Source organism: Pezoporus wallicus, unplaced genomic scaffold, assembly GCF_028554395.1.
Source record: "Pezoporus wallicus isolate ANWC-B61680 ecotype Strahan unplaced genomic scaffold, APGP_CSIRO_Pwel_v1 contig_7669, whole genome shotgun sequence".
Taxonomy (NCBI): Eukaryota; Metazoa; Chordata; class Aves; order Psittaciformes; family Psittacidae; genus Pezoporus; species Pezoporus wallicus.
In genome coordinates this window covers 115,575-132,842 of record NW_026635696.1, presented here as the reverse complement: position 1 = coordinate 132,842, position 17,268 = coordinate 115,575, and the positions used below count along the sequence as shown (strand labels likewise).

Genomic DNA, 17,268 nt, shown 5'->3' with positions numbered 1-17,268 from the left:
ACGATGGCCGATTCCCTCAGAGACTGGATGCCTTTGTCTATAGTAGTCCACGTGGCCAAACGACTCATAACATCGTCCTTATATGGAAACCTTTCTTTCACAGCTGCCAAGAGCCTCCTCCAAAGGCTGAGGGACTTTTTCTCTCTTGCAATTGCTTTGTCAATTCCCCCTTCTCTAGCAAGTGATGCCAGCTGCTTGGCTTCTGTACCTTCTAGTTCGTGACCATCGGCCCCATTATCCCAGCATCGGATTATCCCACACACCCTGCCAATCATGGCTGTCCAGTCTCAGGGAAAATCTCTTGGTCCTCCTACATCGTCGTTTGACCCCAGACAAGACCCAAACCTGACTCTGCTTAACTCTTGAAATCAGTCGTGGGCAAAACGCACTCTGTATGCGTGCTAGCATGGTGATTCCCATCACGATCAGCAAACAAGTGTCAACAGCATTAAAAGGCCATTCAAAAAATTCAAAACTCTCAAATGTAAATGGTCTGGGGGGACGACTGGGAGGGTAAAAGGATGTCTCCTTCACAGGTTGAGCACCTGAGAAGGAGAAAAAGATGTGTAATTGCTAAGCACTTCTATTATATACCTCCCAAAGTATAAAGGTGGTGACCACACTGGGAACATAAGCCAGATCAGTTTCATGATCAATGATTCTATTGTATTACAAATCATTGCCATAAAGTACAATGAGACAAAAACCTTAGCCCAAGCCCCACACTTGAAAAACACTAATACAGCAAATACCGGATGGAAGTAAGATACGATATACTGAAACTGTGAGATCAAGAGGAACAACCTTGAGAGCCAATAAATCAGCATTGTGACGAGTGACTATCAATCCAGTCAGATCTGTTCTTATCTCAACCCCTCGTGCCCCACGTTGGGCGCCAAAAAGAACTGTCGTGGTTTAAACCCAGTCAGGCAATTTGTTCACTCACTCCCAGTGAGTGGTGCCAGGCTGACAGCAATCGAGGCCCCCTCCCCCCACCGGGGCTCTCCCCTTCCCCGCTCCCGGAGGAACGGGGAGAAGGATCGAAAGGGTGCAACTCCTACGGGTTGAAACAAGAACAGTCCAGCAACCAATGTACAACACAAATCACCACTGCTACTATGAACTACAACAATGATACGAGAAAATAACAAGGGAAGAGAATACGATACCACCAGCCAAGAAACGAGTCCCCCCCAGAAGCCCGTGTCCTTACGGGTAACTCCCAGTTACCCCCCTCCCTGGGCATGATGTGCTGTGGTATGGAATACCTCTTTGGCTAGCTCGGGTCAGGCGCCCTGTCCCTGCTTCCTCACAGCTTCCCCTCCTCCCTGGCAGAGCATGAGCCTCACAAAGTCTTTGGTCAGAGTACACATCACTTAGCAACAACCGAAAATATCAGATTCACCAACATTGCTCCCGGGCTGGAAGTCAAAACACAGCACTGCACCAGCTACCACAAAGGAGAAACATGACTGCTACTGCTGAACCCAGGACCGTGGGTAATGCAGGAAGATGGGGAAGTCCGATGTGTACCTCAAGGGGATTTCGTTTTGGGGGAAAACAGCCAATGAACTCAGTTGTATTCTGTTGCTTGCTATGTAGCACATTCATAGCCCACCAACCAGATTTCCTCAGGTCACCAGCCGCCAGCCCTGACTTTATTCCGATCATCGTCCCAACAAAGAATGAACTTTGAAACCAGGCAAGTTGCGCAGTGTCACCCGCAGGCAGCAATCCAACACTGCACAAAGTCTCTCTTTCTCTGAAAGACTGTTACAAGAGATGGCGCCTGACATCATGGACCAGATGAATTCAGCAGCTTTATAGGGATTGGTCCATGCGCTAAGGAATGATCTCTCTCTCTCTTTGTGTGTTTTTGGATGTGTGTATGTATGTATACATATATATGTATATATATGGGACAAGAGTGATGGTGTATTGAAAAATGTGGCATCTGAGCATGATGTGAATGGCATGGAATAAGGGTGGGTACTGTCCTGGGTTCAGCAGTAGCATTTATTTTTCTTCTTCTTAGTAGCTGGTGTAGTACTGTGTTTTTGACTTTCAGCCTGGGAACAGCTCTGATAACACCAGTGTTTTTAGATGTTGCTAAGTAATTTTTTGCTCTGACCAAGGACTTTGTGATTCTCCTGCTCTGCCAGGGAGGAGGGAAAGCTGGGAGGAAGCAGAGACAGGACACCTGACCCAAACTAGACAAAGAGGTATTCCATACCACAGCCCGTCATGCCCACTGTATAAACTGGGGGCAGTTACCTGGCCGCTTCAGCAGCCACCGGCTCCTACTCCCGGAGATTAAGAGTCTCATGCTCTACCAGCTGAGCTAGCTGGGTGGCCAGGTACAAGTCCACGGCCATGTCCATCCCGCCCTGCTGCTGGAGCCTGCCCGTATTACAAGTCATTGCTATAAAGTACAGTGAGACAAGAACCTTAGCCCAAGCCCCACGCTTGATAAACACTAACACAGAAAATACCGGCTCTAAATAAGTTACAGCATTCTGAAGCTGTGAGATCAAGAGGAACAACTCTGAGAGCCAATAAATCAGCACTGTGACGAGTGACTATTAATCCAGTCAGATCTGTCGTTACCTCAACCCCTTGTGCCCCACGATGGGCGCCAAAACAAACTGTCGTGGTTTAAACTGAACCAGACAGCTTGTTCACCCACTTCCCCCCCTTCTTGCCTTCCCCCTACTCCTGGAGGGACGGAGAGGAGAATCGAAAAGAATGCAACTCCCACGGGTTGAGATAAGAACAGTTTAGTAACCAAGGTATAACACAAATCACTACAATAATAATAATGATAAAGGAAATAACAAGGAAAGAGATTATAACACCTCACCACCAGCCAACCGATAACTTGCCCCCCCCAGCCCAACCAAGCACTGACCGATACGTCCTCCAACCCTGCAGACTCCCAGCCCTTCCGGCTAACTCTCAGTTACATCCTGGGCATGACGTGCTGTGATATGGAATACCTCTTTGGCTAGCTTGGGTCAGGTGTCCTGTCTCTGCTTCCTCTCGGCCAAACCAAAACATCATTGTTATCAGCTCTGTTCCCAGGCTGAAAGTCAAAACACAGCACTGCACCGGCTACGAAGAAGGAGAAAAATGACTGCTACTGCTGAACACAGGACACCAGGCATGGCCTTTATGTAAATCAAGCCCCTTAATGTTTGGTAAATACCCCACTATGACTGTGTTTATAACAGGAGAGTCATCACCTGACAGTCAACACTTATTTGAGCTGTTGGTTGATTTAGAGTTGCCGAAAACATTAGTAACTTGGATAGGTTTCTTATTGGCAACTTTTCCATTGTTGTCAGTGGCATCCCTCTGGAGAGTTGACATCTGGGCCCCAGTATCTACTAAGAAGGTAACTGGATTTTTAAAGTGCCCTAGAGGGCTTTATCCCCTGTTTTCCAACACATGCTTTATGATCTCACTTAGGATTATCTGCTCCACAGCCTTCCCCAGCACTGAGGTTGGGCTGACAGGCCTGTAGGTTTCCAAGGTCATCTTTCCTGCCCTTTCTGTAGAAAGGCATCACAGTGGCCAACCTCCAGTCCTCTGGGACCTGCCCACTAGGCAGGACTGCTGATAAATGCTGAAGAGTGGTTTAGAAAGCTCCTCTGCCAGCTCCTTCAGCACTCGTGAGTGGAACCCATGTGGCCCTATAGAGTTGTATACATTGCAGTGGAGCAGGAGGTTGCTAAGCATTTCTTCCTGAATTATGGAGAATTCCCATCTCTGCCATCCAATTCAGGGAACTGAGTGCCTTGAGGATGGCTGTTAAAGACTGAGGCAAAGGCAGTATTAAGTACCTCAGCCTTTTTCTCATCCTCGGTGTCCTGGGTTCAGCAGTAGCAGTCATTTTTCTCCTTCTTGGTAGCTGGTGTAGTGCAGTGTTTTGAATTTCAGCTCGGGAACAGAGCTGATAACAAGGATGTTTTGGTTTGGCCAAGGACTTTGTGAGCCTCATGCTCTGCCAGGGAGGAGGGGAAGCCGGGAGGAAGCAGAGACAGGACACCTGACCCAAACGACCAAAGAGGTATTCCATACCACAGCACATCATGCCCTGGAGGTAACTGGGAGTTAGCCGGAAGGGCTGAGAGACTGCAGGGTTGGAGGAGGTATCGGTCGGTGCTTGGTCGGGCTGAGGGGGGCGAGTTATCGGTTGGCGAGTTATCGGTTGGCTGGTGGTGAGGTGTTGTATTCTCTTCCCTTGTTATTTCCTTTATCATTATTATCATTGATGGTAGCAGTAGTGATCTGTGTTATACCTTAGTTACTAAACTGTTCTTATCTCAACCCGTGGGAGTTGCATTCTTTTCGATTCTCCTCTCCGTCCCTCCGAGAGCAGGGGGAGGGCAAGAAAGGGGGGGAAGTGAGCGAACAAATTACCTGACTGGGTTTAAACCACGACAGTTCTTTTTGGCGCCCAACGTGGGGCACGAAGGGTTGAGATAACGACAGATCTGACTGGATTAATAGTCACTCGTCACAATGCTGATTTATTGGCTCTCAGAGTTGTTCTTGTTGATCTCACAGCTTCAGAATGTTGTAACTTACGTAGAGCCGGTATTTGCTGTGATAGTGTTTATCAAGTGTGGGGCCTGGGCTAAGGTTCTCGTCTCACTGTGCTTTATGGCAATGGCTTGTAATACGGGCGGGCTCCAGCAGCAGGGCGGGACGGACGTGGCCGTGGACTTGTACCTGGCCGTCCGGCTGCTCTTCACCGTCCTGGCCCTCACCCTACTCTCCATCTTCGTGAGCCTGCGGGGAGCCGAAGGGGAGCGGCCCCGGGAGCCGGCGGCAGCCGAAGCGGCCCGGGAGAGCGGCCCCAGGGACCAAGCGGCGGCGGGAGCAGGGCCGGAGGCCGCGAGGGGACGGCTGCCGGTGGAGGGGGTCCGGGCAGTCGAGGAGTGGAAGGAGGCGGCTGCCAAGCAGCGGGATAAGGCGGCGGAGGAGCCGAGCCCCGCGGAGGAGCCGAGCCCCGCGGCCGAGCCGAGCTTCGCGACGGCCGAGAGCATTTCCCGGAAGCCGCCTGCCGAGCCCCAGGAGGATGCAGGAGACCACGCAGCATTTCCCAGCAAGGCAGAGGAGGAAGAGCTGGACTCAGAGAAGCTGGTGGTGGGAGAGCCGGCAAGCACAGCAGCTACACCAGCCCCAGTGACAAGTACAGCAGCATCAACTGAGAGTTCTGAAGGTTTTGAATGGCCTTTGGGTATCCTTGGGACCTGCCTGCTGATTGTGATGGGGATCAGCATGTTGGCACACACACAGGCTGTGTTCTACCCACAACCATTTTGTCTGATCTCAGAAGTTAAGCAGAGTCAGGTTTGGGTCTTGTCTGGGGTTAGACGACAATATAGGGGGACCAAGAGGTTTTCCCCAAGGCTGGACAGTCATGAGTGGCAGGGTGTGTGGGACAGTATGGGCAAGTATCTAGTCCACTGGGCCCCTCCAGTGCTTTGGAAGCATTGGAGATGGAAGGCAGCTGTATGGAGTCCACAGCAGCAAGCTGCAGAAACTGCTTAAGGGGACAGTGAATTATTTTGAGCCTGGTGGGCCCATGGCACTTCAGGCCATCAGAGCAGAGATGCAACATAGAGATGGACTCCTGATCGAGGGGTGGACTTAGCAATGGACACTATTGCCCAGGTTATTCACAAGTATGAACACTGCACACAGTCTCTCCTGCTCTGGAAGACTTACAAGAGGTGGAGCCTGACATCATGGACCAGATGGACTCAGCAGCTTTATCGGGACTGGTCCATGCAGTAAGATAAGAGTGCTCTGAGATAAGAGTGATGGTATATTGAAAATGTGGGATCTGAGCATGACGTGAATGGTATGGAATAAGGGGTGGATAATGTCCTGGGTTCAGCAGTAGCAGTCATTTTTCTCCTTCTTGGTAGCTGGTGTAGTGCAGTGTTTTGAATTTCAGCTCGGGAACAGAGCTGATAACAAGGATGTTTTGGTTTGGCCAAGGACTTTGTGAGCCTCATACTCTGCCAGGGAGGAGGGGAAGCCGGGAGGAAGCAGAGACAGGACACCTGACCCAAACTGACCAAAGAGGTATTCCATACCACAGCACGTCATGCCCAGGAGGTAACTGGGAGTTAGCCGGAAGGGCTGAGAGACTGCAAGGTTGGAGGAGGTATCGGTCGGTGCTTGGTCGGGCTGGGGGGGGGGCGAGTTATCAGTCAGCTGGTGGTGAGGTGTTGTATTCTCTTCCCTTGTTATTTCCTTTATCATTATTATCATTGATGGTAGCAGTAGTGATCTGTGTTATACCTTAGTTACTAAACTGTTCTTATCTCAACCCGTGGGAGTTGCATTCTTTTCGATTCTCCTCTCCGTCCCTCCGGGAGCAGGGGGAGGGCAAGAAAGGGGGGAAGTGAGCGAACAAATTACCTGACTGGGTTTAAACCACGACACTCGGTCACTAGGTTTCCCCTTATATCCAGCAGAGGATGGAGCTTCTCTTTTGGCCCTCCTTTTATTGCAGAAACAGTTAAAGATAGATAACTGGGTAGGGAAATATTAAGTGTGGCTTGAGTGAAAATAAAAATGTTTTTTCTCAGTGTAGTGTGAATTTATAGTTTCATCAGATGCATCTGTCAGAGGTAGCAAGTCCAGGGTTCTACAACATTTTTTTCTTTTGGTAGCTAAACCCAGTGTTTTTCTAGGAGTGGGTAATTTTGCTATAAATCTTGAAGGCATCTCCATGTGAAAGAATATATTTGTGTTGCATTGAAAACTGAGGGGAAATATTGACATGTTAGGGCTACAACATTTCTGGACAATCTGTGTCCAGTGCTTGGTCACACACAGTTAGGAAAAAAAATGTCATTTCCTTATGTTCATTCAGCACTTCTTGTGTGTCAGATAGTGCCCATTGCATCTTGTCCTGTCACTGGGCAGGACTGAAAAGAGCCTGGCTCTGTTGTCTTTGTGCCCTCCCTGTAGGTATTGTGAATTAAGTTTAGTTAGCTGAATTCCTTTAACTGAGTTGTTCTGATTGCATGGTCTTGCTTAGCATTAGTTATTTAGTATGGGTACCCAAAGTCGGCGGAGCCTTAGGCTACAGTAACCTGTGCTTATGTAAATAAAAGCCTCAAGGCCAATGCTAATTGGAAGGTAAAGGAGATGCGTCTTTAGCAAGGAGCAACAGTCAGAGAGATAAGGTATTTACGGCCTGACTCAAGACCACAAAAAAACCAATGATGGATGAGGAGACCCCAGATCAAAATTCAGTCTTGGACCAAGAGACTTGTGCAAGGTTTGTGAACAGCATCTGATGGTCAGGTGCATAGACTGTAAGGGTATAAAACCCCAGGTATTTCTTTGTTCTGGGTCGCTCCATGGAGTCACCCAACTCAAACTGCTCCTATTCCTGTACCACTCAGTTATTACATGATTTTTCTAAGAATCGGATGTCTGAGACTGTGCTGTGGGAAACCCAGGGCAAAGACTTTTCTTTAACACAGGTATTTATATATGTTGATGAGATTTCCCCTCCAAGCCTTTTCTTGGCTACACAATCCCAGCTTTCTCAGCCTTTCCTCATAGGAGACATGCTCTGGTCCCTTCTTCATTTTTGTGGCACTTTCCTGTACCCTTACTAGTATATCTGTGTCTTTCCTGTACTGGGGAGCCCCAAAACTGGACACAGGGCTCCAGGTGTGGCCTCACCAGTGCTGAGTAGATGGGAAGGATCACCTTTCCCAACCTTCTGACAACACTTCTCCTAATGCAGCCCAGGATACCATTAACCTTCTATGTGGCAAGGGCATGTTGCTGGCTCATGTTCAACTTGGTGTCCACCAGGATGCTCAGGTCCTTTTCTGCAAAGCTACTTTCCAGTTGCCAAGCACCCAGCATGTTTACTGGTGCCTGGGGTTATTTTTCCCCAGGTGCAGGATTTTGCACTTCCCCTTCTTGAACTGCATGAGGTTCCTATCAGCCCATTTCTCCATCCAGTCGAGGTCCTTCTGGATGGCAGCCTGACCTTCTGGTGTGTCAGCTCCTCCCAGTATTGTGTCATCTACAAACTTGATGAGGGTATGCTCTGCACCACCATCCAGATCATTAATGAAGATGTTTGAACAGGACTAGACCTACTATTGATGCCGCAGGCGTTGTGGTTTAAGCCCAGCAGGCAACTCGGAACCACACAGCTGCTTGCTTCCTCCCCCTGCTCCTGGAGGGATGGGGAGGAAAATCGAAAGCATGTAACTCCCATGGGTTGAGATAAGAACAGTCCAGTAACTAAGGTATAACACAAATCACTACTGCTGCCACCGATAATAATAATGATAAGGGAAATAACAAGGGAAGAGAATACAACCGCTCACCACCCACCAACCGATACCCAGCCTGACCTGAGCAGTGGTCTTGCCCTTCCAGGTAACTTGTAGAGCACTCGGCATGCACACTGTTGAGGTTTAAACCCTGTCGGCAAGTCAGCCACGCAGTCTACTTCCCCCCCTCCCCTTTCTTCCCTTCCTCCCACTCCCGGAGGGATGGGGAGGAGAATCGAAAGAATGTAACTCCCATGGGTTGAGATAAGAACAGTCCTGTAACTAAGGTATAACACAAATCACTACTGCTACCAGCAATAATAATAATGATAAGAGAAATAACAAGGGAAGAGAATATGAAACCACCCACCAAAATGAGCCCGACCGAACAGTGAGTGCCCTTCTGGGTAACTCCCAGTTACATCCTGGGCATGACATGCTGTGGTACGGAATACCTCTTTGGTTAGTTTGGGTTGGGTGCCCTATCGCTGCTTCCTTCCAGCTTCCCCTCCTCCCTGGCAGAGCATGAGACTCACAAAGTCCTTGGTCAGGCTAAACATCTGTGTTATCAGCGCTGTTCCCAGGACGAAAGTCAAAAACACAGCGCTGCACCAGCTACTAAGAAGGAGAAAAAAATGACTGCTACTGCTAAACCCAGGACAGTATCCACCCCTTATTCCATACCATTCATGTCATGCTCAGATCCCAGATTTTCAATATACCATTGCTCTTACATATATACATACACACACACAGAGAAAGAGATCATTTCTCAGTGCATGGACCAATCCCTATGATACTGCTGCGTCCATTTGGTCCATCATGTAGGGTTCCATCTCTTGTAACAGTCTTTCAGGGCAGGAGAGGCTGTGTGCAGTGATGGATTGTTGCCTGCTGATGCTGATCGTTCCTTTACCACAAGACTCTTCTGGTTCTATCAACATTCATATTCTGTTGGGATGATGGCTGGAGGGAAGTCAGGGCTAGTTGCTGGTGACCTGAAGACATCTAGTTGATGGACTATAAAAGTATTGCATAGCAGGCAACAGCATACAATTGAGTTCATTGGCTGTTTTCCCCTAAAATCAAATCCCCTTGAGGTACACATAGAACTTCCTCATCTTCCTGCTTTACCCACCAAGTATATCCAGGTCTCTAAGCAAAAGTAATGCCACGAGTGGATTTGCCTTTACCTGAAGCAGGAATAACCCAGACTATATTCCCCAGCAAATTCTTCATGTGCACCACGTGAACTTTGTCCCCTTCTACAATATGTAAAAGTTCTGACTGGGCTGGGCCAGCCCTGTTGGCAGATCGTCTGGTATTGACCAGCCAGGTGGCCTTTGGTGTGTATCCCAGTGTGTGAAAGTTCCCTCACCCCTTGCTCTCAGTGTAGTTTTTAATAGCCCGTTGTACCGTTCGATTTTCCCAGAGGCTGGTGCATAGTAGGGGATGTGATATACCTACTCAATGCCATGCTCTTTGGCCCAAGTGTCTTTAAGGTTGTTTCGGTAATGAGTCCAATTGTCTGACTCAATTCTCTCTGGGGTGCCGTGTTGCCTCAGCATCTGTTTCTCAAGGCCCAGGATAGTGTTCTGAATAGTGGCGTGGGGCACATGTTTCACACTCATGAATAATGTGGGCAATAGTGTCCATTGTTAAATCCACTCCTCGATGACAGGCCCATCTATATGTTGCATCTCTGCCCTGATGGCCTGAAGCGTCATGGGCCCACTGGGCCAAAAATAATTCACCTTTATGTTGCTAATCTAAGTCCATCTGAGCAACTTCAATCTTAGCAGCTTTATCCTCCTGTTGGTTTTTCTGGTGCTCCTCAGTGGCCCGACTCTTGGGTACATGAGCATCTGCATGACGTACCTTCACCACCAGGTTCTGCACCTGGGCAGTGATATCTTTCCACAGTGCAGCAGCCCAGATGGATTTACCTCTGCATTGCCAGTTGCTCTGCTTCCACTGCTGCAGCCACCCCCACAGGGCATTTGCCACCATTCATGAGTCCGTATGGAGATAAAGTACTGGCCACTTTTTTCATTCAGCAGTGTCCAAGGCCAGCTGAATGGCTTTCACCTCGGCAAACTGACTCGATTCACCTTCTCCTTCAGCAGTTTCTGCAGCTTGTCGTCCAGGACTCCATACAGCTGCCTTCCATCTCCGATGCTTTCCCACAATATGGCAAGACCCATCAGTAAACAAGACATACTGTTTTTCACTTTCTGACAGTTTATTATATGGCGGGGCCTCTTCAGCATGCATTGCTTCCTCCTTTGGTGACATTCCAAAATCTTTGCCCTCTGGCCAGTCCATGATGAGTTCTAGAATGCCTGGATGACTGGAAGAATAGTTAGGGTTGGAAAGGACCTTAAGATCATCCAATTCCAAGCCCCCTGCCATGGGCAGGGTCACCTCACACTAAACCATGTCACCCAAGGCTCTGTCTAACCTGGCATTGAACACTGCCAGGGATGGAGCATTCACAACTTCCCTGGGCAACCCATTCCAGTGCCTCACCACCCTTACAGTAAAGCATGTCACAGTCCCTCTGGATGGCCTCCCTTCCCTCCAGCATATCAACCGAACCGCACAGCTTGGTGTCATCGGCAAACTTGCTGAGGGCACACTCAATCCCACTGTCCATGTCAGCAACAAAGATGTTGAACAAGACCGGTCCCAGCACCGATCCCTGAGGGACACTGCTCATTACTGGTCATTGAGCCATTGACCACAACTCTTTGCATGCAGCCATCCAGACAGTTCTTTATCCACCAAGTTGTCCATCTATCAAATTGATGTCTCTCCAATTTAGAGGGAAGCATGTAATGTGGGACAGTGTCAAACGCTTTGCACAAGTCCAGCTAGATGACATCAACTGCTCTACCCCTGTCCATCAGTTCTGTAGCCCCATCCTAGAAGGCCACCAAATTGGTCAGGCAGGATTTCCCCTTAGTGAAGCCATGCTTGCTGTCACCAAGCACCTTGTTGTTTTTCATGTGCCTTAGCATGCCTTCCAGGAGAATCTGCTCAAAGATTTTGCCAGGCATAGAGGTGAGACTGTATGGTCTATAATTCCCTGGGTTTGTGTGCTTGCAGCCCGGAAAGCCAACTGTATCCTGGGCTGCATCAAGAGGAGTTTGAATAGCAGGTTGAAGGTGGTGATCCTGCCCATGTTCATTGCTCTTGTGAGACCTCACTTGGAGTATTGTGTACAGTTCTGGTGTTTTCAGCATAAAAAGGACATGGAACTGTTGGAACAAGTCCAGAGGAGGGCCAGAAGGATCATCAGGGGACTGGAGTACCTCCCATATGAAGACAGGCTGAGAAATGTGGGGCTGTTCAGCCTGGAGAAGAGAAGGCTGCATGGCGACCTCATAGCAGCCTTCCAGAATCTGAAGGCGGCCTTGAAGGATGCTGGAGAGGAACTCGTCATTATGGACTGTAGTGATAGGACAAGGCGTAGTGGGTTAAAGCTTTAACAGAAGTTTAGATTGGATATATGGAGGAAGTTCTTTACTGTAAGGGTGTTGAGGCACTGGAATGGGATGCCCAGGGAAGTTGTGAATGCTCCATCCCTGGCGGTGTTCAAGGCTATATTGGACAGAGCCTTGGGTGACATGACTTAGTGTGAGGTGTCCCTGCCCATGGCAGCGTGGTTGGAACTAGATGATCTTAATGTCCTTTCGAACCCTAACTATTCTATCGTTCTGTGATTCTCTGAATAAATTTAAAGGTATTTTACTGCTTAGATGCCTTTATATTGAAGTATTTACAGGAGCAAATACTCAACTACAGTTATGCTGGTCCTGCAAAGACTTCGCTGTCTCTTTTGTCTTAATGAGTGACCTCATGGACCAATACAGGAAATTAGGGCCTTCATAGTCTTCCCCCTAGAATGTGCTTTTTGTCAGAAATTTTGTATCCCCTTTGAAAATTAACCTTCATGCTTTCACAAGTTACCGTACAACACTCTGACAGTGAAATCCATTTACATTTGTGAAAGCAGATTTGTAGAATGGTTTGGGTTGTAAAGGACCTTAAGATCCTTTATTTCCAACCCCCTCCCATGGCTGGGGACACTTTTTACTAGACCAGGTTGCTCAAGGTCCTGTCCAACTTGGTGTGAAACCTTGGATATTGACTTTGTCTCAATCACTGCTTACATTCCCTACTAAGCAGGTGGTAGAGTAAGAACAGGAAACTTGGTCTCAGACACCATTTGCATTTGACCATAGGAGGCCTTGCAAGAGTTATCACAAACAATGCGACCAGCAAGGATTTTAGCTCTTGATACTGTGTAGGCAGGATTGTTCTGACCCCCTTGTTCACAGCTGATAAGCTTCCACAGGACTGGCAAAAAATGCCTAACTCGAGCAGACTCAAAGGATGGAGTCAAATAGCAGACACCACAATTTGAGGGACAACGACCACCCGGAAGACTCTTGCAGAACCCCAACTTTGGAACTGTGCATGCGTTCACTAAACTTCACTCATCATTATCATAGTAATGCCTCTCTATGCTTCATATGCAAATTATGGATAATACCCTAAAGAACATGAACATAAAAGAGCAGGGCTCAGGTTAGAGGGTGAGCTCCCACCACCAATACCCTATGTGAAGAGGACCAACAAGATATCTCTGGATCCACTGGTGGTGATACTTCTCGTCCTCTCCCTCTCTCTTCCCTCTCTTTTTTATTGAATATTGACTAGCTCCAAGTAAAAACATGTGGCACAGGACTTGCTTATCCAGTTAAAATAATCTTCATTGAGTTGTTGTATCTAACCACATGCCTTGTATTTTGTATTAATAAATCATAAAACTAGTTGATTGGTGGTGTTTCACCTTAGTTCAGTACAAGGGTATCACAAACTTAGTTGTTGATCCCAAGGGGAGGGAGGTCATCCTAAGCAACTCCTTTCAGGTCACAGCCTTAAAAATTGGCATCACAGACAGGATACCCTTGCAATACTGAACCAACCAGAAGAGACCAGGGCCCTTAGCCTGGCCCCTTCCTTGGGAAGTGCCTGGCAGGAGCAGAGGCACTGGATCTTGTGAAGATCCATACTGGGTATATAAATCCGGAGTAGACCGAACACTTCCACAGGGTGCAATCCTTCAGGAACAAATTGCTCCACCATGGGTCCCCCACTGGGTCACAGATCCTGCCAGCAAACCTGTTTCTCGCACCCCCTTGCCACCAAAACTTTGCCATGCAAACCCAATTGAAGCTTGGCTTGAGTCTTTCCATCCAGCGCTGCTCCTTCCCTTTTGATTGGTGTAGAAAGAGGTTAATTTAGAGTTTTTTAAAGAAAGTAAAATTGAAGTAAGGGTAATGAATGTTTGAATGAGGAGTCTAACTTTTCCCTTAAAGTGAAGTGTTCTTTTGTCATATTTACAGTTTGTGAGTTGCTGAGCATTTGTATTTGGTTTTAATAGGTTGTGTGATGGATTTGGGAAGACATTTTTTGTCTGAAATATGATTTGGTGACTGCTGTCATTTTGTTTAGGTGTATGTTTTCATACTGTGACCCGTTTACCATCTGCGAAAGGGGTTATAGCCTGAATTGAAGCCTGAGGAGGTTTAAAATACAACAACATGAGTTATATCAGTTACTTCTGCTTCTGCTTTTTTACTGAAAATGAGCAAATTGGGGAGGAAAGAAAAACCTGGTTATAGAGAGTCTTTGTCCCCTTTGGGTGGTTCAGTTTGCTTTCTTCCTCTGTGAGTTGTTTGGGTTATCTGAAACTATGAATCTTTAAAAATTCTGTGTATTGGAAAAAAGTAATTTGAGAGAGGTAGCACATCTAAAATTCTGATAACTTTATTTGAAACAAAGTTTTGGAATTACATCAGTTTTAACTGAGAACTTTCATTAGTTTCACAGGTCTGTTCTGTGAGAATAAACAGAAGCCTTAAATTCTAAGGATACCCATTGTTACATTTTTGTTTTAGGTGGTATCATGGAAAACTTGACAGAGCAATTGCAGAAGAGCGTCTTAGGCAAGCGGGAACACCTGGAAGTTACCTTATTCGAGAGAGTGATCGGAGACCGGGTTCATTTGTTCTTTCATTCCTTAGTAAAACAAATGTCAATCATTTTAGGTGAGAATTAAATGTTTTATTTTAAAGCACTCTAACCTGTTTATTTGTGGTTTTAGAACTTAGTACAGTATAGAAAACAGTTGTTTTATAAATGGATTTTTTTTCTGTTTTATCCATGTAATAGCTCTTTACTAGGGCTTAATTGTTTTAAACCATGCTACTTAAAAATTTTTTTACAGGCTAAAGAATGAAAATGTGAGGAAACCAACAAAATCAGAATAGAGAAGCTTGTTTAAATCTGTTTTGACTAAATTTACAATAACATGCAGGCTTCTTTCTTATTAGTAATCTGAGGAGATTGTTTTGAGTCTGTTCCTCAGTTGTTGCAGCTCACAGGGCATACTTGAATGTCAGTCATAGCAAATCTGGGTGCTTCCTTTATAAGAAAGAAATAAGGAGAAACAAAGAATTTATGTTTTAATAATATGAGGATTTGCTGGAATCAGTTTTCCGTATGTGTTACAATTCATTCTAAATACAAATAGGCCTTTATAAACTTAGATTATTTTACCATTGGCAAGTTGTATACATTAATTTATTTTCATTTAGTGTAAACGAGAGATGTTCTGGGAAGCACTTGAATGTTAGTCAGCAAGTAGTGTGCTGCAGTGTAATGTTTATCTTCACAATATAGGATCTCAAATGAATCTTCAGCAATAAAAAACTTGCTATCTAGATAACAAGAAATAAACTGAAAGTAAATTTACTTGCAAAGCAAGCAGAAATAGCATGCTCATATTTACATCATGTTGTCTGAACTAACAATTCATGCTTCTTGGCTATTCTGATTCTTGTTTGGGAACTGGTTACCATGTAGCAGTAGGAGAAAATTAAATTATGTTAATACTTGCTTTTCAAGTGCTGTTTTTAAGAGTCTTATTTTTCTAATAACTTCTTGTTATTATAACTAATCAGGTGTTGAATGTTGGTTCATGTCCAAGATAAATATGTTTCTGGCATCTCAGAAAGTGGGAAACCGTTAAAGACTAAGAAAGGGTTCCTTATCTTTTCAAATTTTCAAGAATCTTTCCTTCTTGGATCCATTAAATATGTGAAGAGAGAACTATTCAAAGGAAACTAATTTGTTTGCTGATACTGGTCTTCATAGAACAGACATGCTTTTGGCTTCATTTGTTGACTGTGGACTGTTTTTGTTATTAGAAGGGCAGATGCTACACTGAAACATTTTTCAGCCACAAGAATGGCAGTCTTGAAGTTATTTCAGCCAAATACAAGGATATGTCCACTGGGTTCCACAGACTAGAATTGTCACTTTCACTGAAGTTTGTTCTTTGTCTTCCAAAAAGGGGTGAAATTTCCATTGGTCAACAATCTTGATGATATTTTGTTGCCTAAAAGTGATATATTTTTTATTAACTTTTCAGCACATATTTCTGTTTAACTAAAACACCAATATTTTAGGTGGAAATTCTTCAGATCCCTGTTCCTCGTGTTGGATATGGATATACACTGGTGCAGTATATGATTACAGATAGTGTATGAGTCCATTAAAACAAAATTCTTTTTGGCTGTTATAGTATGTTTTTTGCTGAGCTGCTGAGTGATATAAATACTGGGAAGGAAAATCTTTATCTTTTCATCTTGTCCTTCAGAATTTTCTGTGATTGCACAAGTCTTTGTGTTTACTAGTCCCATCTGTTCTGAAGAAAGGTTTCATTTGAGCTTGATTTAATAATAAAATGTGAAATTTCATTTAGAAACCTAACCTCTAAATAATTTACCATTAATTTTATTAGTAATCTGGTAGAAAATATTCCAAGAGATCTAGGCTAGATCTTTAAAGTTATATTATTTTCTGACTTCACTTACAGTGCTATGTGCTTAAAAACTTCAAATTTTATCTCTGAAGATTGATCTTAGTATGCGTTTTACACATCTGTTTGGAAGAAATATAGTTTAAACAACTAAGAAGGGAGATTTTTAAAGCAGGAATGTGTCAGAATACTGACCTATTAAAGAAAAATAGAACAAAAGTCCAAGAATCATAGAATTATAGAATCATTGAATAGTTAGGGTTGGAAAGGACCTTAAGATTATCTAGTTCCAATCCCCTGCCGTGGGCAGGGACACAACACACTATACCATGTTGCCCAAGACTGCCCAACCTGGCCTTGAACACTGCCAGGGATGGAGCATTCACAGCTTCTTTGGCCAGCTGATAACTCAGAACCACACAACTGCTCACTCACTCCCCCCGTCTTCCCGATCCCCCCCCACCCCCCCCGAGGGATTGAGAGGAGAATTGAAAGAATGTAAATCCAGTGGGTTGAGAGAAGAACGGTACCATACAAAACTACTACTACTACCACCAATAATAATGATAAGGGAAATAGCAAGGGGAGAGAATATAAAACTAAAAGGGGAAAAGGAAATGAAAACAATAAACACAAGTAATGCACAATACAATTGCTTGCCATCCGCCAACCAACACCCAGCCAGACCCAAGCAGAGATCTGGGCCTTCTGGGTAACTCCCCCCAGTTTATATACTGGGAATGATGTGCTGTGGTGTGGAATACCCCTTTGGCTAGTTTGGGGCAGGTGTCCTGTCTCTGCTTCCTCCCAGCTTCCTGTGCCCCTCCTCCCTGGCAGAGCATGAGACTGAGGAAGTCCTTGATCAGAGTAAGCATTACTTAGCAGCAAATAAAATCATCTGTGTGATGTCAGCATTATTCTCAGACTAAAGTCAAAATCACAGCACTGCATCAGCTACTAGGAAGGAGGAAAATAACTGCTTCAGCTGAAACCAGGACAGTGGTGTCCCTGCCCATGGCAGGGGGGTTGGAACTAGATGATACTATG

General features: G+C 45.7%; 1 protein-coding gene across 1 annotated transcript in view; it reads left to right on the top strand.

Annotated features, from left to right (window-relative positions):
- LOC130592798 (ras GTPase-activating protein 1-like) overlaps positions 1-17,268 on the top strand; it is a 131,718-nt gene that overhangs the window by 15,873 nt on the left and 98,577 nt on the right. Inside the window, exon 3 of the mRNA XM_057397372.1 lies at positions 14,297-14,446. Coding sequence (XP_057253355.1) covers positions 14,297-14,446 — 150 coding nt within the window. The remainder of the gene's footprint in view (positions 1-14,296; positions 14,447-17,268) is intronic.